The sequence below is a fragment of the Podarcis melisellensis genome, assembly GCF_964234715.1.
Source record: "Podarcis melisellensis genome assembly, chromosome: 13".
In the NCBI taxonomy this organism is placed as follows: domain Eukaryota; kingdom Metazoa; phylum Chordata; class Lepidosauria; order Squamata; family Lacertidae; genus Podarcis; species Podarcis melisellensis.
In genome coordinates, this window is record NC_138545.1 from 14,959,271 (window position 1) to 14,987,151 (window position 27,881).

At 44.0% G+C, this 27,881-nt stretch overlaps 1 protein-coding gene and 1 long non-coding RNA gene across 9 annotated transcripts in view; both read left to right on the forward strand.

The window, feature by feature from the left end:
- LOC309354005 (angiogenin-2-like) overlaps positions 1 to 26,439 on the forward strand; it is a 259,266-nt gene extending 232,827 nt beyond the window's left edge. For 3 of the 8 annotated variants that reach the window (XM_081883700.1, XM_081883698.1, XM_081883701.1), the window contains exon 2: positions 24,903 to 26,439. In XM_081883700.1, coding sequence (XP_081739826.1) covers positions 24,932 to 25,375 — 444 coding nt within the window. In that variant the 5' untranslated portion in view covers positions 24,903 to 24,931 and the 3' untranslated portion in view covers positions 25,376 to 26,439. Of the gene's footprint in view, positions 1 to 13,961; positions 14,065 to 22,561; positions 22,738 to 24,139; positions 24,159 to 24,902 lie in introns of those variants that run through there. The other 5 variants (XM_081883699.1, XM_081883703.1, XM_081883697.1 and 2 more) reach the window with 5 other exon arrangements.
- Positions 13,487 to 15,877, forward strand: LOC309354033. Its single transcript, XR_014162160.1, has 3 exons — positions 13,487 to 13,594; positions 14,065 to 14,155; positions 15,762 to 15,877. It is a non-coding gene; the product is annotated as an uncharacterized lncRNA (long non-coding RNA).
- Positions 26,440 to 27,881: the final 1,442 nt, after the last annotated feature.

The following is a 27,881-nucleotide window of genomic DNA, read 5'->3' on the forward strand; positions in this document are numbered from 1 at the left end:
TCCTACTCCGTTTTGCCCCCGGGCCAATCTGTGGGAACGTCTTGAATTTTGCTTTTACATCTTAGGCTGTGGTTTTCCCCACCTAAGATTTCTTTTTGTACATATGTACATGTTGGAGTTTCATAAAGGATGTTGAGAAGTGTCCCTTTTTTCCCAACGAAGTGGCTCCTTTTCTGAGTACAATCCTGTCAACATAAACCAATTAAGTTTATTGAATGCAGCAATAAATCAGAGCAATGCCCATAATCAAAGGACAGTGGAAACTTGGTTTTCGTCCGTCTCGGAAGTCAAATGTTTTGGCTTTGGAACTCCAAAAACCCGGAAGTAAATGCTTCTGTTTTCGAATGCACCTTGGAAGTCAAAAGGCTTCCACTGAGTGTTTCTCAATTTTTATTTTTATTTTTTTAAATTATTTTTATTCAATTTCCAATATAAGATTTAAGCATACATTTTCAAAATGGTCACAAATACATAATTTTTGACTTCCTTCAGCTCATCCGCGAATCTTCCATTTTCTAAATTTAACGTTGCCTTTTGTTTTAAATAAACCTATTCCCTATTTTAAATAAACCTATTCACTTGCTTCAGGCATTTCTTTAGAAAGTTATTCAATTAAACACATCTGAAAAACTAGTAAGGCTTTTCTATTAAAAAGGTGTTTGAAAGCAGATTAAAAAATGGTGGTTTTGGAAAAAATGGGGACTTCCTAAAGAAAGCTGTCAAAAGAGCTGAATTCCATGTTCGGAAAAGGCTCGTTCTATATCTGGAACACTCACATGACTCACGAAACTAGCTTGAAGACCTGAACGGACACCAACGTTTATCTTGCTACATCCACAGTGGATGCCAAGATGGCTGAGGTTACAGGCTTTAATTTCCAGAATTAATGTTTTTTTTAGCTACAGCCCAGACTTAATTAAAAATAAGGCCACTTGTAAATCCTCTGCCAGTTGCCCAATCCCGCCTGGGGAGGCGCTGCCAAGGTGATCAGGCCAGGTAGGGGGAGGGACCACCCTGTCCACACATTAGGGGGAGGAACTTACCTGGGAACCGTCACTTGGCTCCAGAGCTTCTCCCACCCTACCCACCCTCAGTTAAGCCTTCTTTTTCTGGTTAACCTTTTCTCCACAGATACGTGGACGTTGCTACATCAAGGTTGTTGTTGAAGGGCAAGAAAAGAATTTCCCTGCGTTGTCAGGTTTTCCCTTTCCCATAGGAAAACATCACAACGTGGGCAGTTTCAGGCCTTGGGCAGAATCCTTTAGTCTATCTTTCCTAGATTGGAATGGGCGTGTAGCAGTGACCCACACTCCTTTCCTCTTTGAGGCAGCGATCACAGGGATCCCCAATAAAGGGGTTGTTTGAGGGGAGGCATTGGTCGCATGCCTACAGGTTGTCATTGCTCTCCCCTGCGACAGCAAAGTAACGGGGGGGGGGCTATCTGCTTGAACATATTTCTCTAGAGCCAGCCCATCCCCCACACACTCTGGATAACCCTGATGTTCCCCAGATCCCCAATGCCTAACCCAAAGTCTACCTACATCTGAAAGATAATAAAGTTGTGGCCATTATTAATCCCATAGCACATTGTCTTGAGTCATTATTCCATTTGGGTTGCCGCCCGGGGTTTGGGGGACTCTGCCTGTCCACAGAAAAAAACCAACAATATTTTCATTCATAGATTGTGCAAAAGCACTTTGCCTGCCAAAAAACCCTCCAACACTGCCATTAAGAAGCACATGTTCTCCTGTTAATTAGAGCTCAATTTGAACTAAAGTACTGCAAGGTCATTAATATTTGATCTTGAGGTAACACTTCATTCGGAGCAAAAAGACGGTGTGGGCAGAGGGGATCCTACAGTTTCTTAATATAAAGTTTTCTTCTCTACATTTAGGATTCAGCAATCCTCCTTTGAATGCTAGCTCAAATCTTATTTATACAAGAGAGGAGGGAAGAAATTGGTTTCCCAATGAGCTTCACGGCTGAGTGGGGATTTGAACCCTGGTCTCTCAGTGCTAGTCGGGGGCTCAGATTCATAGCAATGAGTCCAGTCCTCAGATCTCATTTTGGGTTAATCAGAGAAAACTTGGGATGAGGAAAGATGATATTAGATTATTCCACCAACAAGAAACGAGATTGATTGATTGATTGAAATCTCTACCCCCAGGGGGTTTGAACACGGAATTAGATTTCAGCTGTTTCATTGAAGGTTTCTGACACATGGCTTCTGTTTGCATTGACTGTGCTGTTTTTTGGATACTGTATCTTTAAATTGCCATTTGTGGCTCTGTGGGAGCCTGGAGGCCTGGAAATAAATATAATGGAGAATGTAAACTCCCTTCTTTGGGAGACAAATGTTCCCCTTGAAAGTGTGTGGGGATATTCATGTTGGAATTCTGCCTGGGTCAGAGGAATGTGCCACAACGTAGGCACCGGCAGATATTCCTTGTCGACCTCCCCGCTGCTACTCCCGGCAGATAAGCAGGCGAGGTCTCAGCGATTCTTCCCAGATGTGAGAAGAACACACCGTTTCTTCTCTCTCCCTTTTGGTATCCCCAGGGAGGGGAAAGAAGCAGACAGAAGTCTATTTATATCCTTTATTTCTGTCTCTTACATCAGTACAGAGAAACATGTCTGCACTCAACAGCAGTAAGAATAAACTCCTCCCATGTACTTCCAGTACGGGTCATATGACACACACACTGAGCTAACATCCAGTGCTCAGTACAGAATGGACTGCCCCTTTGTTCCCATGGCAACAGTCACAAACATCCTGTCTGGCTTTCCAGCCACAAGCAGCTGACTGAGCTGCTGGAGCCTTTGCTTGCTGCTGCTTTGGTGCTTTATGGTAACATACTCCCCCTAAAGTATCAATGCGTGCTGCGAGCAAAGCGCCATCCAGAGAAGAAAACAAACAGTTGTTATACATATAACATTCCCCTGTTGTTTCAGTTCCACCCTTGGAACTACCCGCCACTGGTTTCACCAATGTACCTCTCTGGTTGTGTGACTTCCAAGGAATGAGTGCTTCTGCATTACCTTGGTTAGCAACTCTTTGTTGTGCCTTTGTCTCTGACTTAGACACAGCTTCAATTTGTCCTTGTTCGTTTACAACAGCAACACATGCAATAGCTAGGTTGGCAAACTCCTTTGAATATCTCTTGGGTGGTACACCCTTCGTTGCTCTCTCAGACCTTCGTACAAGGTGCTGTTCTTCACTGCTTTCTGGTTCAGCCTCTGAACTCTCTGGAGAACCAGTACTAAGCTTAATCAGTGGTTCATCCTCCTCTTCTGAGGGTCTAGTCATTATGTGAGATTTCCTCTCAATGACTGTTACAACTGAGCTCCCTGGGCTATCGCTGTCATCATCAGTACTACTGAACTCAATAAGATCAACATCATCATCAGAATCATCTCAAGTGGGAAATGTGTGAACAATCACTCTCTCCTGTTCAGGAGCACTCTCTAGAAATTTTGTGAGAATCACCTGACCAGATTCAGACAAAATTACTCTGTAGAGACCCTTTTCATAACCCACAAAAATGCCTCTGGCATTCTTGACCCCACCTGGAGTTTCTGTTCTCACATGAGACCCAAAAACCTTGAAATGGGCAACTGAAGGTTTTCTATGGAACAGTTTCTCAAAAGGAGAACATCCCAAATCTTTTGAAACCTTTCTCAACCACGTATAAGTGTATGACATCAGCGACTCCGCCCAGAATTCATTTGGCAGATGCGAACTAAGCAATTGCGCATGCATTTCCTTTTGCAATTCTTTGTTCACTCTAACACAGACACATCTCTTCCATGCTTCTTCGGAACTAGCAATTTTGTGTCTTATCCCTTTCTTCTGCAGGAACCTCTGGAAATCCTGTGAAAGAAAGATCGGCATCTCATCTGTACAAAGACAAGCAATATTAGCATCATGCATATTTTTAACCTTGTCACAAAACTCTTTAAACCTTTCTAAGGCTTCTTTTGGTTTCTCCAAAACATAAATCCAGACATAATTTGTGAAAGAATCCACACACACAAGGTAATATTTTGCATTGCCTCTAGATGGTGCTAGAGGACCAATCACATCAGCATACACCCGCTGAAATGCTCTGTTGACCCTCGAGGTCACCTGCTTGGTGTTCTTCTTGGTCAGACCTGCAAAAGAGATTATGTTAGAATCACCAGAATTACATGCCATGTAATCACTTTGATCAAAAGTCAACAAATACAGTCCATCTTTCTCTTTGGCAGAAAGATACAACTCTCCATCTTTGTAGATCTCGCAGCTTTCAGCATCATAGGACAGTTTTAGTCCCTTCTTTGCAATCTGTGAAATGCTCAGCAGATTGAACTTCAACTCTGGAACCAAATAAACATCGCTTATAGTCAAGTTCAGACTTTCAAGATACACAGTTCCAATCCCTGTTGCTTCCAACTTCTGACCGTTGGCTTGTTGCACAGCGAAGCTTTGCTTCTTAAACGTTGAAAATAGCTGTCTGTGTCGACACATATGCTGAGTACACCCCGTGTCCAGGATGAAGAAGTTCCCCGCTTCTGGTGTGCCTTTTAGCGACATCAAAGCCTTTGCAGTCTTCGCCTTTGAGATGGTATGAATTTTGCCTGACACCTCAGACTTTGTGGAGCTCACCTTGGCTCCTTTCTGCTGACGTGGCTTCTTGCAGTTCCGCTGAAAATGCCCAGTCTGGCGACAATTGTAACATCGGACAACGTTTAACGCTACTGCATTTTCTCCAGTAGCTACAGCAGTGGGGGTGTTGGAACTCCATTCTTCCCTCCCCCTGTCTTTCACTTCCAGTGCTGCAAGTCTGTCATGTTCATTCAGAACCACGGCATAGACCCTCTCCGCGGTCAAATCGTTCGCCGGAAGGGACCCAAGCTGACTGGCAACCGTTTTGTAAGCCCGATTCAGGCTGTTTATCACCATGAAGCAAAACACTTCCTCCTGCAAATGGAAATTGCGTTCCACCATCTGTTGACGCAGATATTTCATTTCCGTCAGGTGCGCTTGAACATCTCCATCAGGCGCAAGCCTCAGATTGGTCAGCTTTTCAAAATACAGCAACGCTGAAGAACCTGCATCTCTCTGATGTGTTCTTCGCAAAGTGTCCCAAACCTCTCGTGCGTATTGTAAATCCTGAATATGCACAAGCTGGGAATCTGAAACGCACAGAATTATAGCCGTCCTGGCTCTCACATTCTGTGACTCCCAAGCACTTGTTGGTGCTGCAGGGATGGGGTTCTCAATCACCTCAAACAGTCTCTGATTCTGCAACAGGGCCTTCATCTTACTAGACCAAGATGAATAATTGTCATTAGTTAAAAAGGGTGGGCTAGGCAGGGCTCCCCCTTTCTTGGCATCCATTTTGAGTCCTTGCATTAAAACTCACTCTCAAACCTGCTAAATCCAATAGCTGGTTGTTTACGCTCTTGCCACCTGGCAGCTCTTAACGCTGGCTGCTTTGGAAAGTCCCTTTCCAACAGTTCATGAGATACTGTAGCCAAAACATTCCATTGTTTTCGCCTCTCTCATGCACAGCCTTACAGTCCAGCACTTACTGGAATTTTCCACTTCACTGACGAGCGTTGCTTAGCAACAGTACATTCCTTTCTTGTACAGGAAACCACAAGAATCTCTGGAATGCAAGCCTTCCACTCTCGGAGCTGTTTTTCCCAAACGCTGCTCCCGTGAACCAGAGAATAACTCAATCTGCGTTCACTCTTTTAAGCCTGAAATTCTCATACCTTGGGCTCCGTGGCTTGGCTTTCACTTCGTCTGCTCAGCTTCTGGCTGTAGGCAGACGTTATCTTCTTTCCGGAGGTGCAGAGGATCATCCTCTCATTGCAGACTTCCATGGAGCGATGAAAACAGCAGCTCTGCTACTATTGTTGCAGACTTCCATGGATCGAAAAAACCAGCAGCTCTGCTACCACTGTTGTTCAGGACCATCCTCTGCTACCACTGTTGGAGTTCTGCCTGGGTCAGAGGAATGTGCCACAACGTAGGCACCGGCAGATATTCCTTGTCGACCTCCCCGCTGCTACTCCCGGCAGATAAGCAGGCGAGGTCTCAGCGATTCTTCCCAGATGTGAGAAGAACACACCGTTTCTTCTCTCTCCCTTTTGGTATCCCCAGGGAGGGGAAAGAAGCAGACAGAAGTCTATTTACATCCTTTATTTCTGTCTCTTACATCAGTACAGAGAAACATGTCTGCACTCAACAGCAGTAAGAATAAACTCCTCCCATGTACTTCCAGTACGGGTCATATGACACACACACTAAGCTAACATCCGATGCTCAGTACAGAATGGACTGCCCCTTTGTTCCCATGGCAACAGTCACAAACATCCTGTCTGGCTTTCCAGCCACAAGCAGCTGACTGAGCTGCTGGAGCCGTTGCTTGCTGCTGCTTTGGTGCTTTATGGTAACAATTCAGACCCACATGGGACTCAAACTTCGAAGTCAGCTTGGAAACCAAGAGAGAGAAAAATCTTCAAATGGCATGAATATAACATCAACCCCAAGGTCAGAGGTGTCTCTGCGGGAGTTATATCCTTCCCTGGTTGGCAGGGAGGCACAGGGCAGCCAATCAGAAGCCGTGCCTTGGATTCTGAACATTTTGGAAGTCAAACAGAGTTCTGGAAGGGATTCTGTTTGACTTCTGAGGTACCACAGTACTGAAGTAGATTGGGCAGTGTCTGACGGCAGTATTATACAGCCTCATAACTACCTAATGAGGGAATTAGGATTACAACTTGAGCAAGGCTGTCATAGTCCTTTTCAGATTTTCCCTTGATATTTCCTGGGAAGTGGGTTATATAATAAATCTGATGGTAAAAGGCAAAGCATGAAAATGCCCTGTTGAACTTTACACCATTTCCTGTTTTTTCTGCACAGAACAACCACCAAGAGCCACAGCGAGTCATGGCTGCCAAGGGGCCCTGTCCTTTATGGCTGCTCTTGGTTTTGCTCTCCTGGATGGTGCTGGGGAGTGAAGCCTCCTGGGATTTCCAATCCTTCAAACATGAATATGTTATTTACCCAAAGACTGAAGTCAAAGATTACTGCTAATATTTCCTCAGGAAAAGAGGCCTGGGTTACCCAACAGAACGCACTTTGATTCATGTCTCAGACCAAGATCTTAAAGACATCTGCACTGTTTGGGCATACCAGAAACTGGTTGAATGCCGAGCTCATCTCCTGTTCCAATCACCGTGTGTTATAGATGTGATTTCATCTACCACACTTATGAATTTACTAGGAAAATTAAACTTTCATGTAAGAATGGATACCCAATTGAATTAAGATTTTGAATGCCATTGTTGCACAAGCAGACTTCTGCTCAGGCAACAAACCTCCGCTACCATCCTCTCCGACACTAAGCAGCCCCCTACACTTTCCCCCTCCAGCACTCCATCCCTCTCAAGAAACCTCTCAAGGTAGTCCCCCAATCTTCCAGGAGAGGCCTGGGCAAAGGTAAGAAGATAGGAAGGAGGAGGAGTTGAAGAAGTCCTTTTACATAAGCAAATATCTGTTTTACCTGCTCACAAGTCACCATTGGATTGCCACCAGGATTTCTTCCTTCCTGAGGGTGAAAAGCCCACTCTGATCACTTTGGGCCTCCACTTTGTCCCACTGCTCACCTCCTACCTCGCTTTTCATCATATAAAAGTATGATCTCATTCCTTTTCTCGTGATTCTTGCTGCTGTGGGATCAAGCAGTTATTTGTGGTATCCCTGGTTGCCCATTAAAATCCAGCCTATTTTCTAACTCTTACACCTTGTGACTCAGATAAGCAGACATGGAATATATATTTCTTATATACAGCTTTGTTCTTTCCCCCTTTTTTCCTCTGTGTCACTCTATTTCTTTATAACTGAAATTATGTCAATAAAATAAAATAAGACTTAAAATCCATGAAAATGTCTATGGCTTTCTGGTCCACCTCCATTTGTTTTTCTCACAGCACTACCAGTTCTGTGCTTTTCTCACTCACCAAAATAATGTTTCCAAATTCCTTCCAAGTACCAGAATTTTAGATTTCAAATTGAATTCGCTACTGTTACTAAAAAAACAACAACCCAGATTTGAGCACCAGCTGAAGTATCAGGTCCTCCTGCTCCCTACTTGATGAAAGGTGTCTCCCTGGAAGACAAAACACTAACTTTTTAAAGAGATGTCTGTTCAGATTTTGAAAGCTGTACTATGTGGATTATAGGCCTCCTCTCTTGATGTTTTGACCCTGTGGTTCAGCTCCAAAGCCCAATGTGGATCTGTATGAACATTTCATCCCCATTAATGTAGGGAAATACACCTGACATCCTCTCTACCTTGCCCCAGACCTTTTCCCCTGGGTCCCAATCCTACCATTAGGGACTATGCAAAGGTGTTTGTGTGTGTGTGTGTGTGTTTTAAAAACTCCTACTAGGAAATCTCCAGGGCAACCCTGAGATAGGGAAGATGTCACAGGGATGCCACAAGACGAGCCAACGAAAATCTAGACTTTGCTCCTGTGTGAACAAGCCTTACAAAACTACCGAAGGAAGGCAAGGATTGAGCCTAGTGTGGCTTCATTTGATGGGGCGTTTTTGGCTATGCCCCATGCAAATGATGAATGAGGAGGATGTGCTATCCAGTGTAAGCTGGAGATAACGGTGGGACATTCAAGTGGGGTTCAGATGTATTCACAGCTAGCGTATCTGAATCACAAGAGAGGGGGCCAGGAAAACAGAAAGGTATTAATTCACAAATGGGAGACATGGCCACTGCAAGATGGGCCTTGCAGAAATGGCTTGTACCAGGGTGGATCTTGCTGCCTGGTAACTCCCTTCCAGCCTGTGGCCAATGGGAAGAAGATGAGATACTGACCAGAAGGCAGCCTACTTGTTACCAGAATGCTTTCCCTATGCCAGCATCAACCTCTATAATGATTGGCATCAATAAAAAACAAAATAAATGTGGCTATGTTTTACCCACTATGGGTAACAAATAGTAAATACCTTAATGTAGCAGACCGTAACAACATTTGCTTTAACAGCATGTCGGCAACAATCTATGAATGATAATATTACTGACTGCCAGCCCATAAACTAGGTTTTTGTGTGGTCTTGCCTAAGTTTTACAAGTTGCCTCATTTTTAATTATGTATGGGCTGTAGATAAATGAAAACATTAATTCTGAATTATGATTGCTGAATCATAAATGTAGGGAAGAAAACTTGATATAAAGAAACTGTGGTCTCCCCTACTCCCACACCGTCTTTTGCACCGAATGAAGTGTTAACTCAAGCTCAGACCTTAATGACCTTGCAGCTGGTTCTGTTCTGCAGTTTGTGATCTCATTACTTCCAGCACATTAATCCAGATTAAGCTCTAATTAACAGGAGAACATGTGCTTCTTAATGGCGGCGTTGGAGGGTTTTTGGCAGGTGAAGTGTATTTGCACAATCTGTGAATGAAAATATTGTTTGGTTCCCCTGCAGAACACGAGGTTTTCTGCTGTCTTGACTAAGTTGTACAAGTGGCCTTATTTTTAATTAAGTACGGGCTAAATAAAAGCAATGATTCTGAAAATTAAAACCTGTAACCTAAGACATTTTGGCATCCAGTGTGGATGTAGTAATATAAACGTTGGTGTCTGTTCAGGTCTTCAAGCTTGTTTCGTGAGTCATGTGAGTGTTCTCGGAATCCACTGGCAGGAATTAGCTGCCAGTACAAAATGCAAATAAAGTGGTACCTCGGGTTAAATACTTAATTCGTTTCAGAGGTCCGTTCTTAACACCACTTTAGCTAATGGGGCCTCCTACTGCCGCCGGGCTGCCGGAACACAATTTCTGTTCTCATCCTTAAGCAAAGTTCTTCACCTGAAGCACTATTTCTGGGTTAGCAGAGTCAGTAACCTGAAGCATATGTAACGTGAGGTACCACTGTAGATTTCCTTCAGGTAAATATGGCTGCTGTTTTTTTAACACATCCATGTTTTGGAACTTAGTACATTGATTGGTAAATCCAAGCACGAGTATTTCCAGATATAGAAGGAGCCTTTTCCTAACATGGAATCCAGCTCTTTTGACTGCTGCACCCCGGGTTGACATGGGATTGCATGATTTGCATCAAATAGTGTGATGAATTCAGGCAGGCAAGCAAACCCCGATAAGAATTAATGAGTCTGGCAGTTATATGACATGTTTATTGACAATTAACATCCAGAGAGCAGCTCCGAGCCTGCCACTCTTAGCTATGAGCTGGTCACTTTGAGTCCCCGCCCCTTTCACTGCATAAGGGTGCCAAAGTCCAGTCCGTCCTCTCTTGTATTTCTGTTGCATTTTAACCCTTTCAGCTCTTTTGGTTTGGGGAGAAGGTGGGTGACCTCCCCCCCCCCACCATGAAACAAGAATAGCCCTTTAAATGCTGCCTCCTTCCTGGTTGCATAGCAACCTCCTCCGTGTCATCTATCTCCTCCTCTACTGCTGCCTTCGAGCTTTCCAAGTGTGCTGCTCTACCTCAATCTGGGACCTCTTGATGAAAGGGGGCTGAACTAACCCACTCCTGCTCTGTCTGTGGCTGCAGTCCCTCATCTCCAGAGTCAGAGTCTTCCCTTTATAAATGTTCACCTTCCCATAATAAAGACATGGCTTCCTGCCCAATTTTATGTCTAGGATGTCTGCATTAATCATATATATAATTTTGCCATAATATGATCAATTACACCTTTTTTCATTCTTTACAATACATACTGTATATATATGTCTATATCTCTCTATCTACTTTCCTTAGTTATACGGTTGTAGTGTATTTGTACCATTGTGACTTCCCTCTGAACAAACAAGAATAAAACACACTGTCATGTTTATGCAGGGAAAATAGTTATTTTAGCAAAGTCAGAAAGGCCTGTAAACTCACACACTGAGGAAAATAAGCCACAACATACGAAAGCTATGTAAAAACTAGTTAACATGAATGTTTCAAAGGGGACTTGGCCAAGATGGTGGGCCCAGCTCAAGTGAAATCTTGATATTTCCCAGGGTTTCTAGACCCTGCCAGTTGCTGGTCCTAGATTAGGAACACAGCCTTTGCTGGAGCCATACTGCGTCTTCTGGAACTCATCCTGCAATAAACTGTTGCATTGTGGAGTGCGCTTGTTCATTGGTCTAGGCAACCAGTTGTTACATTCTCCTACTCCGTTTTGCTCCCATGCCAGTCTGTGGGAACATCTTGAATTTTGCTTTTACATCTTAGGCTGTGGTTTCCCGCCTAAGATTTCTTTTTGTACATATGTACATGTTGGAGTTTCATAAGGGATGTTGAGAAGTGCCCCCCATTTCCCAATGAAGTGGCTATTTTTCTGAGTACAATCCTGTCAACATAAACCAAGTAAGTTTATTGCTTATCTGAGTCACAAGGTGGAAGAGTTAGAAATGAGGCTGGATTTTAATAAGCAACCAGGGACATACATTGTACAGACATGTCTGCCTTACTGGGTTCTATTTAGGATAAAAGGGTCGTATTGGAGTAAAATATAACAAAATAAGACTTCAGCTATAATATCAGTTGCTTCAGGCATCTCTTTAGAAAATTATTCAATTAAAAGGCATCTGAAAAACTAGTCACACTTTTCTTTTAAAAATGTGTTCGAATGCAGATTGATAGTCAATCAAAAATGGTGCTTTTGGAAAAAATGGGGTCTTCCTAAAGAGAGCTCAACACTTTGAGGGTGTCCTGCTGGTTTTTCCTTTCTGAAGTATGGCAATCCCATGTCAACCCAGAGTGCAGCAGTCAAAAGAGCTGAATTCCATTTTAGGAAAAGCCTCATTCTATATCTGGAACACTCACATGACTCACGAAACTAGCTTGAAGACCTGAACAGACACCAACGTTTATCTTGCTACATCCACAGTGGATGCCAAGATGGCTGAGGTTACAGGCTTTAATTTCCAGAATTAATGTTTTTGTTTAGCTACAGCCCAGACTTAATTAAAAATAAGGCCACTTGTAGAACCTCCGCCAGTTGCCCAATCCTGCCTGGGGAGGAGTTGCCAAGGTGATCAGGCCAGGTAGGGGGAGGGACCACCCTCTCCACACAATAGGGGGAGGAAAATACCTGGGAATCGTCAGTTGGCTCCAGAGTTTCTCCCACCCTGCCCACCCTCAGTTATGCCTTCTATTTCAGGTTAACCTTTCCTCCACAGGTACATGGGCGCTGCTACATCAATGTCACTGTTCAAGGGCAGGAAAACAATTCCCCTGCGTTGGCAGGTTTTGCCTTTCCCGTAGCAAAACATCACAACGTTGGCAGTTTCAGGCGTTGGGCGGAATCCTTTAGTCTATCATCCCTAGATAGGAGTGGGCGTGTAGCAGTGACCCACGCTCCCTTCCTCTTTGAGGCGGCGATCACAGGGTTCCCTGTTAAAGGGGTTGTTTGAGGGTAGGCATTGGCCGTACGCCTAGAGGTTGTCATTGCTCTCCGCTGCGACGGCGGCGTAACGGGGGGGGGGCGCTCTGTTGAACATATTTTCTCTAGAGCCAGCCTATGCCACACACACTCTGGATAACTCTGATGTTCCCCAAATCCCCAGACTGGGAGAGATAACGCCCAATGCCTAAGCCAAAATCTACCTTCATCTGAAACATAATAAAGTTGTGGCCAATTTTAATCCCATAGCACATTGTGTTGAGTCGTTATTCCACTAGGGGGCCAGCCAGGGTTTGGGGGACTCTGCACGTCCACACACAAAAAAACCCAGCAATATTTTCGTTCATAGATTGTGCAAAAGCACTTCGCCTGCCAAAAACCCTCCAATGCTGCCATTAAGAAGCACGTGTTCTCCTGTTAATTAGAGCTTAATTTGAAGTAAAGTACAGGCGTGTGCTACAAATGTTGAGATCACAAACCTCGGAGCAGAACCTGCTGCAAGGTCATTAAGGTTTGATCTTGAGGTAACACTTCATTTGGGGCAAAAGGACAGTGTGGGCAGAGGGGAGCCTACAGTTTCTTAATCTAAAGTTTTCTTCTCTACATTTAGGACTTCTGAAGTACCACTGTATTGAAGTAGATGGGCCAATGGTCTGACTGCAGCCTCATAACTACCTAATGAGGGAATTAGGATTACAATTTGAGCAAGGTTGTCATAGCCCTTTTCAGATTTTCCCTTGATTTTCCCTAGGAAGTGGGTTATATAATAAATCTGAAGGAAAAAAGGGAAAGCATGAAAATGCCCTGTTGAACTTTACATCATTTCCTCTTTTTTTCTGCTCAGAAAAACCACCAAGAGCCACAGGGAGCCATGGCTGCCAAGGGGCCCTGTCCTTTATGGCTGGCCACCAAGTTCCGCACTAACTGAAGTATCTGAATTGTCTTCAGAGCTCTGAGTAGAACACCTTACAGTAATCTAACCTAGAGGTTTCCAGAGCATAGACAATAGTAGTTAGGCTGTCTATGTCCAGATAGGCGTAGAGCTAGACCATCATCTGAAGTCAATGGAAGGTACTCTGTGCCACTGATGCCACCTTAGCCTCAAGCGACAGCAAAGCATCCAGACGTACCCCTAAGTAGAAGATATCTGCCTCTTGGGTCTTCCAGTGAGTCTTTAATAACAAGGGGAAACATTCATGCTATAAGCACTGTATCCACTGTAGAGAATCAGGATTAGCCCTGATCAATATGGGTGGATGAACACTTTCCCATGCATTGCATGATGTAATATGCCTGTCTGGAGTGAGTAAAAATATTCATGTGAGAATATCGACATCAGCTGTACCATCAACCTGTTGGGTACAGAATGCGTCCTACAAGAACATTCAAGATCAATTAAATTAGACCTACATGTTTTTCTACTAATGATGCTTCATTTCCATCTCCTATTGGGGGGAAAATAGGCTTCCAGCCTTTGTCCCAGGACACCCAGTAACAATTTTCCACGTATCATCATCCACCATAGCTGAATTCTCTCTATATAAGGTGTCGCTTCCTGAAGGATGCTCAGAGGTGCATACGAGCGAAAGAAGATATTTTGATCGACTCTTTGGGAGACCAATTTCTATTACACTAGGTAAGAAAAAGGCCTTGACATGCTCATCTGCGAAGCTATGTTCATTGTTTTGTTCAGCAGTGGGAAAGGTGGCATAGAAGGCACACTGCAGGTGGGTTTTAAATCAGCCAGCTTTTGAATAGCTAATCTTTGTCTGTCATTTCTTTTCTTCCATGCTTGATTTCAATTTCCCCCCGTCTTTAATAGAATAAACTTTTTCCATGTTTAACAACACTTTTCTCCTTGTATCCCCCCCCCTTGTAATTTTATTTTTCTATGCATATATTCATTTTTGTGAATAGATACTTAACCTCTGTGTGACTCCTTCTCCTAAGTATTAATCATGGCAGCCATATTCTTTATCTGCAATTCACTTGCAGCCAATCATCTTTGAGCACAAGCTCTCTGACAATAGATGTGGTGGCTGAGCTGTGGATTGGCTGCGTCAATTCAGAGTACAAAAGTCTGATGAGATGACTGTATGTAACAGCCATGCTGAAATTTAGGTTACACTGCTTTATCTTGAATTTAAATATTGCTATGTGCAGGAATTGTTTAATTTTTGCAGGAAGGCTAAGTCATGTAAGTACCACCACCCCTGTACAAGGAAGCCCAGTATCCTTATATAGAAATGTACATTTTGAGAAGGTATGAACAGCAGAAAGTAGGAAGTAAAGCTCTACGTACAGGGAAATGAAGTTTCATTGGGGAAAACTACATTCCTAGATTTAGGATAATTTTACAGTCATGAAAGGTGCCCATTTCAAAGGTGTTTACACATTTTTTTATCTAGAAAGTAGATGCCAATTCATCATTGGGATGTCTCAAATAGAAAGCAGGGTCTGACTTGAACAAATTTTATGTTATTTCTTAGTTTGTCTGTTTGACTTTAAGGACTGGCACAGAGGTCTGTCTTTTTCTTCTTCACTCATCCCTTTGTCCTTTTTTATCATTACAATCTGCAGCCTGCGAGTAGGGACTACCTTTTTTTCAGTTGGTTGTACTTATGCTGCCCTGGGAGTCAAACACTGTTTCTTCTTTCTGGCAATAAAAATACATTGGCAATAAAATCAATAAATTGCTATTATTTCATGACAACCTGAATTACTACCTCAGGAGACCACCACACTCTGACTAAGGTTAAGAGTTGGGCGCTTTGGGAAATAATGTCTTGAATCTCATTATGCTAATTTGGGGAACTCACTCCTGTTTATTTCTGCTGTTGTGACACGAAGAATAATGGTGTCATTCATTGTCTTTGCAGAGGCTAATTTTTCTGTGATTTTTGAGGTGCTTATTAGTCTCTGAAACCTGGAAGTGAGTGTTTCAGTTGTTGAATGTTCTTTGGAACCCAAACATCTGATGCAACTTCAGACTTTCCGATTGGCTGCAGGAACTTCCTGCAATCAATCAGAAGCTGTGCCTTGGATTCTGAACATTTTGGAAGTCAAACGGAGTTCCAGAACGGATTTTGTTTGACTTCTGAGATACCACAGTACTAAAGTAGATGGGGCAGTGTCTGACGGCAGTACTAGACAGCCTCATAACTACCTAATGAGGGAATTAAAATTACAATTTGAGCAAGGCTGTCATAGCCCTTTTCAGATTTTCCCTTGCTATTTCCTGGGAAGTGGGTTATATAATAAATCTGATGGAAAAAGAGAGAGCATGAAAATGCCCTGTTGAACTTTTCACTGTTTCCTGTTTTTTCTGCGCAGAACAACCACCAAGAACCACAGCGAGCCATGGCTGCCAAGGGGCCCTGTCCTTTATGGCTGCTCTTGGTTTTGCTCTCCTGGATGGTGCTGGGGACTGAAGCCTCCTGGGACTTCCAATCCTTCAAACATCAGTATGTCGATTACCCGAGGACTAAAGTCGCAAATTACTGTGACTATATAGTCCAGAAAAGAGGCCTGGCTCCCTACGCCAATCACACTTTCGTTCATGTCTCTGACCAAGATCTTAAAGCCATCTGCACTGTTATTGGCATACCACAAACTGGTCCATTATCGAGCTCATCTCCTGTTCCAGTCACCACGTGTCATAGATTTGATTTCATGTACCACGAATATTACCTCGATAGGAATATTTCGCTTTCTTGTAAGAATGGATTCCCAATTGAATTAAGATTTTGAATGCCATTGTTGCACAAGCAGGCTTCTGCTCAGGCAACAAACCTCCGCTACCATCTTCTCCGACACTCAGCAGCCCCCTACACTAACCCCCTCCTGCACTGCATCCCTCTCAAGAAACCTCTCAAGGTAGTCCTCCAATCTTCCAGGGCAGGTCTGGGCAAAGGCAAGAGAATTGCATGAAAGAGGAGTTGAAGAAGTCCTTTTACTTAAGCAAATATCTGTTTTACCTGCTCAGAAGTCACCATTGGAGTGCCACCAGGATTTCTTCCTTCTTGAGGGTGAAAAGGCCACTCTGATCACTTTGGGCCTCCACTGTGTCCCACTGCTCATCTTCAACCTCACGTTGCATGATATAAGTGAGATCTCATTCCTTTTCTCATGATTCTTGCTGCTGTGGGATCAAGCAGTTATTTGTGGTATCCCTGGTTACTTATTAAAACCCGGCCTCTTTTCTCACTCTTCCACCTTGTGACTCAGATAAGCAGACATGGAATATATATTTCTTATATACAGCTTTGTTCTTTCCCCCTTTTTTCCACTGTATCACTCTATTTCTTTAAAACTAAAATTATGTCAATAAAATGTGAACATTAAAAATCCCTGAAACTGTCTGTGACTTTCTGGTCCACTTCCATTTGTCTTTCTCACAGCACTACCAGTTCTCTGCTTTTCTCAGTCACCAAAATAATGTTTCCAAATTCCTTCCAAGTACCAGAATTTTAGATTTCAAGTTGTATTGGCCACCGTTACTGAAAAAATAACAACCCCGATTTGAGCACCAGCAGAAGTATCAGGTCCTCCTGCTCCCTACTTGATGAAAGGTGTCTCCCTGGAAGACAAAACACTAACTTTTTAAAGAGATGTCTGTTCAGATTTTGAAAGCTGTGCTATGTGGATTATAGACATGGCCTCCTCTCTTGATGTTTTGACCCTGTGGTTCAGCTCCAGAGCCCAATGTGGATCTGTATGAACATTTCATCCCCACTAATGTAGGGAGATAGACCTGACATCCTCTCTACCTTGCCCCAGACCTTTTCCCCTGAGGTCCCAATCCTACCATTAGGGACTATGCAAAGGTGTTTGTGTGTGTGTGTGTGTGTTTTAAACACTCCTACTAGGAAATCTCCAGGGCAACCCTGAGATACGGAAGATGTCACAGGGATGCCACAACACCAGCCAATGGAAATCTTGACTTTGCTCCTGTGTAAACAAGCCTTACAAAACTACAGAAGGAAGGCAGAGATTGAGCCTAGTGTGGCTTTATTTGATGGGGCGTTTTTGGCTATGGCCCATGCAAATGATGAATGAGGAGGATGTGCCACCCAGTGTAAGCTGGAGATAACGGTGGGACATTCAAGTGGGGTTCAGAAAACATTAATTCTGAATTATGATTGCTGAATCATAAATGTAGAGAAGAAAACTTGATATAAAGAAACTGTAGTCTCCCCTACTCCCACACTGTCTTTTGCACCAAATGAAGTGTTAACTCAAGTTCTAACCTTAATGACCTTGCAGCTGGTTTTGTTCCGCAGTTTGTGATCTCATCCCTTCCAGCACATTAATTCAAATTAAGCTCTAATTAACAGGAGAACATGTGCTTCTTAATGGTGGCGTTGGAGGGTTTTTGGCAGGTGAAGTGTATTTGCACAATCTGTGAATGAAAATATTGCTGGGTTTCCCCAGCAGAACACGAGGTTTTCTGCTGTCTTACCTACAAGTGGCATTATTTTTAATTAAGTATGGGCTAAACAAAAGCATTAATTCTGAAAATTAAAGCCTGTAACCTAAGACGTTTGGGCATCCAATGTGGATGTAGCAAGATAAACGTTGGTGTTCGTTCAGGTCTTCAAGCTTGTTTCGTTAGTCATGTGACTGTTCTGGGAAACCACTGACAGGAATTAGCTGCCAGTACAAAATGCAAATACAGTGGTACCTCACACTTGGGACTTACACTGCCATGTCAGCTTGGAACTCTGTTACAAAAAAAAGAGAGAGAGAGAAATCTTCAAATGGCATCAATATAACATCAACCCCAAGGTCAGAGGTGTCTCTGTGGGAGATATTTCCCTGACTGGTTGGCAGGGAGGCATGGGGCATTCTTGTCATGACAGCATAAGTCTTTCAGGTCTCTGGCAGCCTCCTCCTACCCCCCACCCCCGGCTGGCTATGCCTGGGTTAATGTACCCAGCTGACTCTGTGGCTGGATCTAGATCCATCAAAGAAGCGTTTCAGTTTAAAGCATTGTAAATTTAAACTGCAAAAACAGGTAGAGAGAAACAATGTTATATCGCACATACAGCACATATCAATCACTTTTTCTTTCATATTCATTTTCTTTTCTTTTCCAATTTCAATTATGTCTTATACACCTTTCAGTGGCTGGCATAGGCAATGTTGTGAGCACGATCCACCTACTTATATGATGCCTTTCAGAACACACAAAACTCATACAAAACGGTGACTTTTTAAATTTCAGCAGCCGTTTCAAATGACACCCTCTCCCAAATTTTATTTTCAACTTGATTTGATTTGATTTTGTATGTTGTATTGCTGCTGCACACAGCTAGGAAACCATGCTTTTAAGCAAATTAAGGTAAAGGTAAAGGTACCCCTGCCCGTATGGGCCAGTCGTGTCCGACTCTAGGGTTGTGCGCCCATCTCACTTAAGAGGCAGGGGGCCAGCGCTGTCCGGAGACACTTCTGGGTCACGTGGCCAGCATGATGAAGCTGCTCTGGCAAGCCAGCACCAGCGCAGCACACGGAAACGCCGTTTACCTTCCCGCTAGAAAGCGGTACCTATTTATCTACTTGCACTTAGGGGTGCTTTCGAACTGCTAGGTGGGCAGGAGCTGGGACCGAAAGACGGGAGCTCACCCCGCCGCGGGGATTCGAACCGCCAACCATGCAATCGGCAAGCCCTAGGTGCTGAGGTTTTACCCACAGCGCCACCCGCATCCCTAAGCAAATTATACCTTATTAAAACAGCACGAACCAATACATTTGTTATTTTTTTTTCTATCAGGCGTTCATCTGACTCAGTCAAGAGGCTAAGAAACATACATTGGACAGGCAGATCAATCTCTGTTCCTCATTTGAAGATGTACCTTTTTTCTCAAGCTGTCCCTGAGACCCTGTGGTAGCATCCTCAATACCTGTCCCAGGTGGGACATAACTGGCCAAGACTTAGATATGAAGCAAGGGCACCATTGGGTGATCTTTATTAATTCCTGCAGCAACTTCCAGACTCTCCCTATCCAAACCTCTGCACCAGGCTTTCTCAAACTCGGCCCTCCAGATGTTTTGAGACTACAATTCCCATCATCCCTGACCACTGGTCCTGCTAGCTAGGGACCATGGGAGTTGTAGGCCAAAAACTTCTGGAGGGGGCGAGGTTAGGAAGCCTGCGCTGCACAATTCTTTTATGCTTTTGGGGGGGTGTATTCCATCCATGCACACAAGTTTGTTTATCACGTCTTAATATTTATAAATTTAGCATTGCTATTTGTCAAGCAAGCTGATGGTTAGTTGCTGTGGTTAGGCTCCTGTGGATTTGTCAAGCAAGCCAACGATTTGCTTTTTGTGGCTCAGATTCTGTAACATCTGATTTGCTCACCAGAAACCGCCTAATACTTACTTCTGCTTCTTGCTGGGTAGCTGTCCACGAGTCTTGTCAGTACTTTTGCTATAGTTTTGACCAGTGCTTTTTTTCTTTAAAAAAATGTTTAGGGGTACTCTCATTTTCCTACTCATATTGAAATACTGCCCCTCAATGAGGCCAAACTTCAATTCACAAAAAGTTTAGGGGTATGCATACCCCCGCGTATCCCCAGAAAAGAAGCAATGTTTTAACTCAGTTAATTTTCCACTATGCAGCTACAACCAATATGGCTCCTGTCACAATCCTAAACTGTGGTATTTTGTAATGCTGTATTATAATCGTTCCCATTCTTTGATGTTGTTTTTAGTGGTTTATAGTCACAATTGTACATTTCACAATCATATGGTTGGTACAAGTTCTCTAGTATCTGGATGTAATAATACTCACCTATTTCTTTCTATCGACGTAGAGGGAGCAAGAAATAAAAATTAAGAATTAATTAGACTGGTTTGAATGGATTTTGAAAGATCCATCACTTCCCATGTCAAACTTTTTTGCTGCCATTTAGTGAGAGCTGTTTCAATTCTCTTTCCTCACTTTTCTACTTGAATTCTATTAAACAGAAGAAAGAAATTCAAAGTCTTGGAGGCCTGGGCAATTATTCTACAGGATGGAGTGATTTTTTCTTTCTATAGGGAAGGGACCGAATAAAATACTGAAAATGGAAAAATAGGTTTATTTATCACGGAGGGGGAAAGAAAATTGGCGTTTCACAGGCCTTGTTATATAAATGCTAGGAATCTGTTTTTTGTTGTACAAGGAGAAAAAGAATGAAAACTGGTAATCTGGGGATTACAGTGGTGCCCCGCAAGACGAATGCCTCGCAAGACGAAAAACCCGCAAGACGAAAGGGTTTTTCGGTTTTTGCGACGCTTCGCTAGACGATTTTCCCTATGGGCTTGCATCGCAAGACGAAAGCCCATAGGGAAATCTCGGGGACCTTTTTTTAAATGCTGGCGGTGGGGAGCAAAGCCTTTTCCCCCCCTCCGGACTTCAGAAGAGGTCCAGGAAGGCCGGCGGGGGTGAAAGGCTTTGCTCCCCACCGCCAGCATTTTAAAAGCGGTCCGGGATAGCAGGGAAGCGCTTCCCGCTATCCCGGACCGCTTTTGAAGGCAGGCGGGGGGAGCAAAGACTTTTGCCCCCCGCCCGCCTTGGAAAGAGGTCCTGGACCTCTTCCAAAGGCGGGCGGGGGGCAAAAGTCTTTGCTCCCCCCTGCCTGCCTTTCCGGGGGCTTTTAAATCGCCCCGGGACAGCTGAGAATTCCTCCGCTGTTCCGGGGCGATTTTAAAATGCTGGCGGGCGGCAGCGCTATAGAATATCCTGCAGGAAAGAGAAGGCAGGACATAGTTACACATAAAAGTGAGCCGATATGAAAGTGAGAAGAGGCAAAGGGGGGATTAAATGAGCAAAATTCAAAATAATAAGCTCCTTTTGTTTTATTTCAAGGCAAGGTGATACAGCTATGTTTGGTTTTTTAAAATAATAATTCCAGTTGCGTAGCTTCCAGACTAAGCTGGACTTTAGGTTCCCTGGGATCAGAAAGTGAAGGCAGCACTGGGCAGCTAACCTCCCATGTTTCCATGGCAGAAATTTCCAGCCTTGCTTAGCTGGCTTTGCGTTTTCCTTTCTAGCGCAGCTTACAACACTAGCAAGGAAGAATTGATATTTTGACATCATGGTGATGTCAGGTGATGGACACTTGTTAAAATGGCATACCAAGGGTGGGGAAAACCAAGGACCTGCCCCCACCAGCAGAACCCACCTCCCCATCCTTGGCCTATGCCAGAGGTCGACAACCTAAGGCCCATGGGCCAGAGGAGGCCCATGAGGGTCGCTTAACCGGCCCATGAGCTGACCCCGAACCCAGCCACCTGCTTGGCGAGTCCCCACGTGCTGCACTAAACCAGCACAGTGCAGGGACTCTCTTCCGTGGCTCCAGAAATCGCTCCTACACATGCCCAGATGCCAAAATCCTTCTGCGCAGGTGCGATTTCTGGCATCTGGGCATGCGCAGAAGAGATTTCCGGCATCATGCTGCACCTGCCCGTCCCACGGGGATCTCTGCGGGAGTGATCCTGCCCATGCCTTGTAAGCCTTGCCGACCCCTGGCCTATGCTATCAGTGAAGTCTTCTACAGATGAATAGAAAAGGTCTGAGCCTCATTTCTGCCTCAAATTCAGAGGACTGGCATCCCCATTTCCTGAAGGTTGCTATTGAGCTATCCTTGTTTGGCAGCAAGTTCATCTTTCAGTTGGTTGCCTTGTGGGCAATCAGTTGCATTTTCAGGTTTTTATGTTGTTGTTGTTTTTGAAGTATTAATTGAGTTGTATCTTATGACTTTGCCCTTTTTGAGTGTGGATTTCTTGGTAGTGACTAAGAAGGTGTTCCTAGCGATTGCAGTTGCAACCCTGGCCCTTTCCCAGAATCATTGTGAAGGCTTTTCGTCAGCTTTGGCTTTCGAAAACACATTTCGGCATATCTGAGCTGCTTTGCAAAATTGCATTTAATTCTCCATTCATGACTGGCATGATCTGATACTGAGGAAGAGGAAGTTGACAGCTAGGAGCATGCTCTGGGCTGGCGGGAGGAAGTGGCTAGTATCATGCTGTTGTTGCTGGGGGCATTTTTCATTGATCCTAAAGGACCAGCCTTCAATGGTTTGTGCTGACACTAGCAGGGACCAATCCAATTGGTGTTCTGAGGGTCACTAAAGTATTCCTATTGGACCTTGGCTGAAGTCCAATAGAAGACTGTCTTGCAACCTGGCCGTGTGCTATTGGCCAGAAGCTGTAGCGGCTAGATTATAAAAGGTTGGACAAAGCATTGACAGGGTATCATCTGGAGCTGAGCAAAACAGAAGAGAGGCTAAGAGAGAAGATAGGAGGCTAAATTGAAGAAATTGTAAGTTATTGGGTCTGGTGGTTGATGCCTAAGAGCGTAACAGTTATTGAAAGGTCAGAGCAATGGTGGATTTATGACCATGTAATTACTGATGAGGCAGGTTTAGTCATAGTTTGAAGACTATCCCTGCCTCCAGGTCTGGTCTTGTCCGCAAGGATACTGGATTCAACAAGGGAGTTGTTGACTTTAAGGTGCTGCTGTGCAATGCCAGGTCAATGATTCACAAGACGGCTGTCATCCATGACTTGATTGTGGATGGAGGACTTGACCTGGCATGTGTAACAGAGACTTGGCTGGATGAAGCAGATGGGCCTGATATTGCCGCTGCTTGTCCACTAGGTTTCTCATACACACAGCAACCCAGCTCATATGGGTGGGGAGGCGAGGTTGCAGTGAGTTTTAGGAAGTCATTAGTTTGTACCAGGTGTCCTATTGGGAAGACCCAGTTCTCTGAGTGCATGTTCTGGAGGTTGGGCAGTAAGGGCAGTACAGGATTCCTTTTGGTGTACCGACCTCCCTGCTGCACCGAGCTGCTTCAGGTCATGGCAGATGTTCTCCTGGAGACACCTAGTTTGGTTGTCCATGGGCATTTTAACATCCGTGGTGACACGACCTTACAAGGGGCGCTTGGGACTTTGTGGAAAGCATGGCCTCCATGGGGCTTTCCCTATGGCCCAACTCATAGTTGCAGTACTTGGCTGCCCCCCACCCTCTCATGGGCCTGGATGGGAGTAATAATCTACACTAAGGAAATTCAAAGCACATTACATTCCACACAAAGGAATCTTAGAAAAAGGGAAATGTCAGAGAACATTACGTGCCTGGGAAACATAAGCAGAATATAAAGCAAGCCGTTATTATTAGGGGAATGTATATTTTTAAGAGGGGTGAACATACAACGTTGAACCACAAGATGAGGGAGCTGTTGTGTGCACAAATTGCACATGTAAAAGTGACTCCAATTTAGCTCTTACTAAATCCTACTAGAAAAGGGCTTAAGATGCATTTATGTAAAAGGCTATGCAAAAAGATTATAGCAACAATTGTTTAAATCTACTGATGCTGCAACACCAACCCAGCTACTTAAAGCTCATGGTGTTCCCAGGTGTACAGCACTTTAACCTAAAGGTTAAGAAATAAATCTTATACCCCGCTGTCTTGTTGAGCTACTGGTGGCGCTTGATGAAGACTTTCAGAAGGATTTTAAGGGAGTTTATACAAAAGGGAGATAGATAGATAGATAGATAGATAGATAGATAGATAGATAGATAGATGATAGATAGATAGATAGATAGATTGGTTGGTTGGTTGATTGGTTGGTTGATTGGTTGGTTTATACCCCACCTTTCCACCAAGGAGCTCGAGGCAGCATCCATCCTCCTTCAGTCAGTCCTCTCATCAATCCTGTGAGGCAGGCTAGGGTAAGAGACTGAGACTGACCCAGGGTTTCCCAATGAGCTTCACGGCCGAGTGGGGATTTGAACCCTGGTCTCTCAGTGCTAGTCTGGAGCTCAGATTCATACCAGTGAGTCCTTTGCTCAGATCTCACTTCAGCCAGAAACTTAACTGAGCTTGTACAAATATCCTATCTTCTTTGCCTCCTTCTCCCTGACCCTCAACAATGGTCCAAGCTTCTTCTTTTATACTGGTTTTTTTTATTGGGCTTTACAAACAAGAATGATGTTATACAAATAAGTATACCAAGTTTTCTCATGTCATTTGTATATCACAAAAAAAGCATAATAATTGTTGAAAAATATCTACAACATGTGTTTCATTATTAGTGGTGAATGCATAAATTCTTGGTTTATGAATTGGTTTAAACAATTAGGAAGTAGAAGAGGGGGAGGGGAAGACTGGGAGTGGTGAGTGGGTAGGGTGGGTGGTTATGCTTCATTATTCTACTTAGAGTGGTTTTAAAAAATATTTAAATTGTGTCTTAAACTTCTGCTATAAGATGCATAAGCTGCAATGTGACTGGTTTGTATCAATATTCACATGGTTATGTGATCATGACTAGATAACATCCACCACAACATTTGCAGATAAGAATTTGCAAGGATATACAGTACAGCATTCATTTGAACTCCAAGCTGTTTCACAAAGCACCCTCTGGTGGCAAACAGAAAGAAAGCATTTACACACCCACTTTACTTTCCCCCCAGGTATCTCTTTCAGGCAGCGGTCGCCCACGATGATGCCTTTCAAGGGATCTGGCCTTGTGCTCCTCACCTTTCTGGTGTCTGTTCTGGCACTGGGAGCCTATTGTGAAACCCCCTATGAGAAGTTCCTAAGGCAGCACTACGATAATCCCAAGAGCAACGTTGGAAAGCAGTATTGTGACGTCATGATGAAAAGACGTGGGCTGGACAAACCATGCAAGGAAGTGAACACCTTCATCCACGGCACCAAGAATAACATCAAATCTGTCTGCACCGATATTGGAGGGAAGGATTATGGAAACGGGCTGAGGATCGCTCTCCGTCCCTTCACTGTCACCAGCTGCAAGCACAAAGGCGGCTCAACTCGCCCACCTTGCAAGTACTCTGATAACAAGTCATCCAGATACATCGTCATTGCCTGTAATCAGAATAATGAGCCTGTGCACTTTGACGAAAGCATCATTGTCACAGTATAAGATTTCCAACGCCCAGATCCCAAATATTCAGCTTTTTAACAATTATGCCATCCCTTGCAAGAAAACCCCCCCTTTGCTGCCATTCTGTCCAGCTCTGCTTTACTGCAATTGAAAAACAAAGAAAGAAAACGCCCTTAAACCATAGTGGCAAAGAAAACTGCTTTGATTCTGTTAAACCAGCAATGTCTGTCACTATTAAACTGAGGAGAAAGTTGCATAGCATTTGATGTGTGTTTAATTTCATTTCTTTTTCTTTTTCTTATTGCATCCAAGGGAGGGAATGTGGAATGCAGTACTGCACTGTCTGAGATTTTCTTTCGTGTTTCTGCCCACATGGGTGTCAGGCTGCAACCAAATCATATCAAATCTTTATTACGGTCATAGACCAGCATAAGGAGGGAAGGGTACAATCATTTAAAGTCTAAAAACCTTTTGGTTTTGGTTGTGTGTTTTTTTTTAAAAAAAAAGCAGTTAAAACAGAAAGTATATATATATAAAAGTCTCTCAGAATCCCAAAGAAACTAAGAGTCTAAAAGAGGAGTTAGGAACATTAGACAAGAATGAAAGAGCATAAAAGGTTAGTATATATAAGACTATAGCTGTCAGTCTACAGAGCACTCTTATATGAGTGCTCATTACATCTAGTTTGTGTCACAGGTCATCATCCGATGAATTTTGAGCGCTGCTGTGCAGAATCTGGAACATATGTTGTAGCAGGATTGGTATCTGAAAGCAGCAGGGAGGTATAGAATTGTCCTGTGCACCCTAGGTACTTATGCAGTAATGGTAAGATGAGGGTAGTACAAATGTCTCTATAATAAAGACATTGGAGAAGCACATGCTCTGTTGTTTCTATTTGTCCAGAGTCACAGGCGCATTGTCTCTCCAGGTAAGCAATCTTCCTGTATCAGCCTTCAAGGACAGCTGAAGGGAGGGCATGACATCGAGCCAAGTTAAAGGCCCTCCAGCACTTAGGGACTTCGAGTTTAGCTAGACATACCATAGGGGAGGCAGAGTACCTGGACGATTCATTGGCAGTAAAAGTTGAGGCCCTGGCTAGATCCAATTGGTGTCTGCAACACATTTTATGAGAGCACGCAGGCCACAACCATTTGCCATCAGGAATTATGGTGTGGTGGCATACAGTTATTCCAAGTGAATCATTGTTGGGGGGGCATAGTGTCTGCTGGGAGATGGATAGGAGATTTTTTAATGCTCATGACTGAAGCAAAACCAGGTTTCAGCAAGAAAGAAGGTATAGCAGTCAAATATTAGGGTGGGGAGCTGTCACCACTGCCTTTCTCCTGTTTTCGATTTCCCCATGCCCAAATGTCTAGATTTTCTCCTTCCATTTAACCCCCACCCATAGGGTATTCACAATATAAAGCGCATATGGTTCAGCATTAATGTCTGACAGCTTGGAATGCTTCCCCCAACACTTTCGCAACTCTGGTTCCCCACTCAGTTCTGTCCCAGTGTGCAGAGTTCATGTTTATAGACACAGCCAGTTGTCATCATGTGATCAGGCACCACAGCCCCAGGGCTGCTTCTGAGCACATTCCACAGGATGCCTAATAAATAGTCATCTTGCCATTTGTGGCTCTGTGGGTGCTTTGAGGCTGGGAGTAAATATAATGGACAATGTAAACTCCCTTCTTTGGAAGACAAATGTTCCCCTTGAAAGTGTCTGGGGATATTCAGACCCACATGGGAATCTAGCTTCCAAGTCAGCTTGGAAATCTGTTGGAAACCGAGAGAAAGATAAATCTTCAGGTGGTATTGTTAGCAATAGAGCATCAACCCAAAGGTCAGATGTGTCTCTGCAGGAGGTCTCCCCCTGACCATTTTTTGAGACAGTGTTTTTGAAGTGGAAGAAGCGGGGAAGAGGAGATACTGAACCTTTACCCACCAGCTATTTTGCCCTCCTAGACCCCCTTCTAACAAGCCATTTCATTTATTGAATTTATATGCCGCCCTATGCCCAGAGGTCTCAGGGTGGTTCACAAAAAGGATTGCAATATATAAAATCAAAACAATAACACCCCCCACCCCAAAAGCAGTGCTTTTGAACTGCTAGGTTGGCAGGAGCTGGGACCGAGAAACGGAAGCTCACCCCATCGCAGGAATTCGAACCGCCAACCTTCCGATCGGCAAGCCCAAGAGGCTCAGTGGTTTAGACCACAGTGCCACCCACGTCCCTCAGGTCAGCCAAAGGCCTGGTTAAAAAGGAATGTTTTTGTCTGGCGCCTAAAGGTGTATAATGAAGGCGCGAGGAGAACCTGCCTGGGGAGAGTGTTCCACAGATGGAGAGCCACTGCAGAGAAGGCCAGTTCTCATGTTGCCACTCTCCTGACCTCTTGAGGAGGAGGCACATGAAGGAGGGCCTCAAGAGGTGATCCCAGGGTCCAGGTGGGTTGATATGGAAAGAGGAGGTCCTTCGGGTATTGCCTCATGGAGCACACACACACCATTATAGAGGAATGAAAAATGTGTATGTGAATAACTT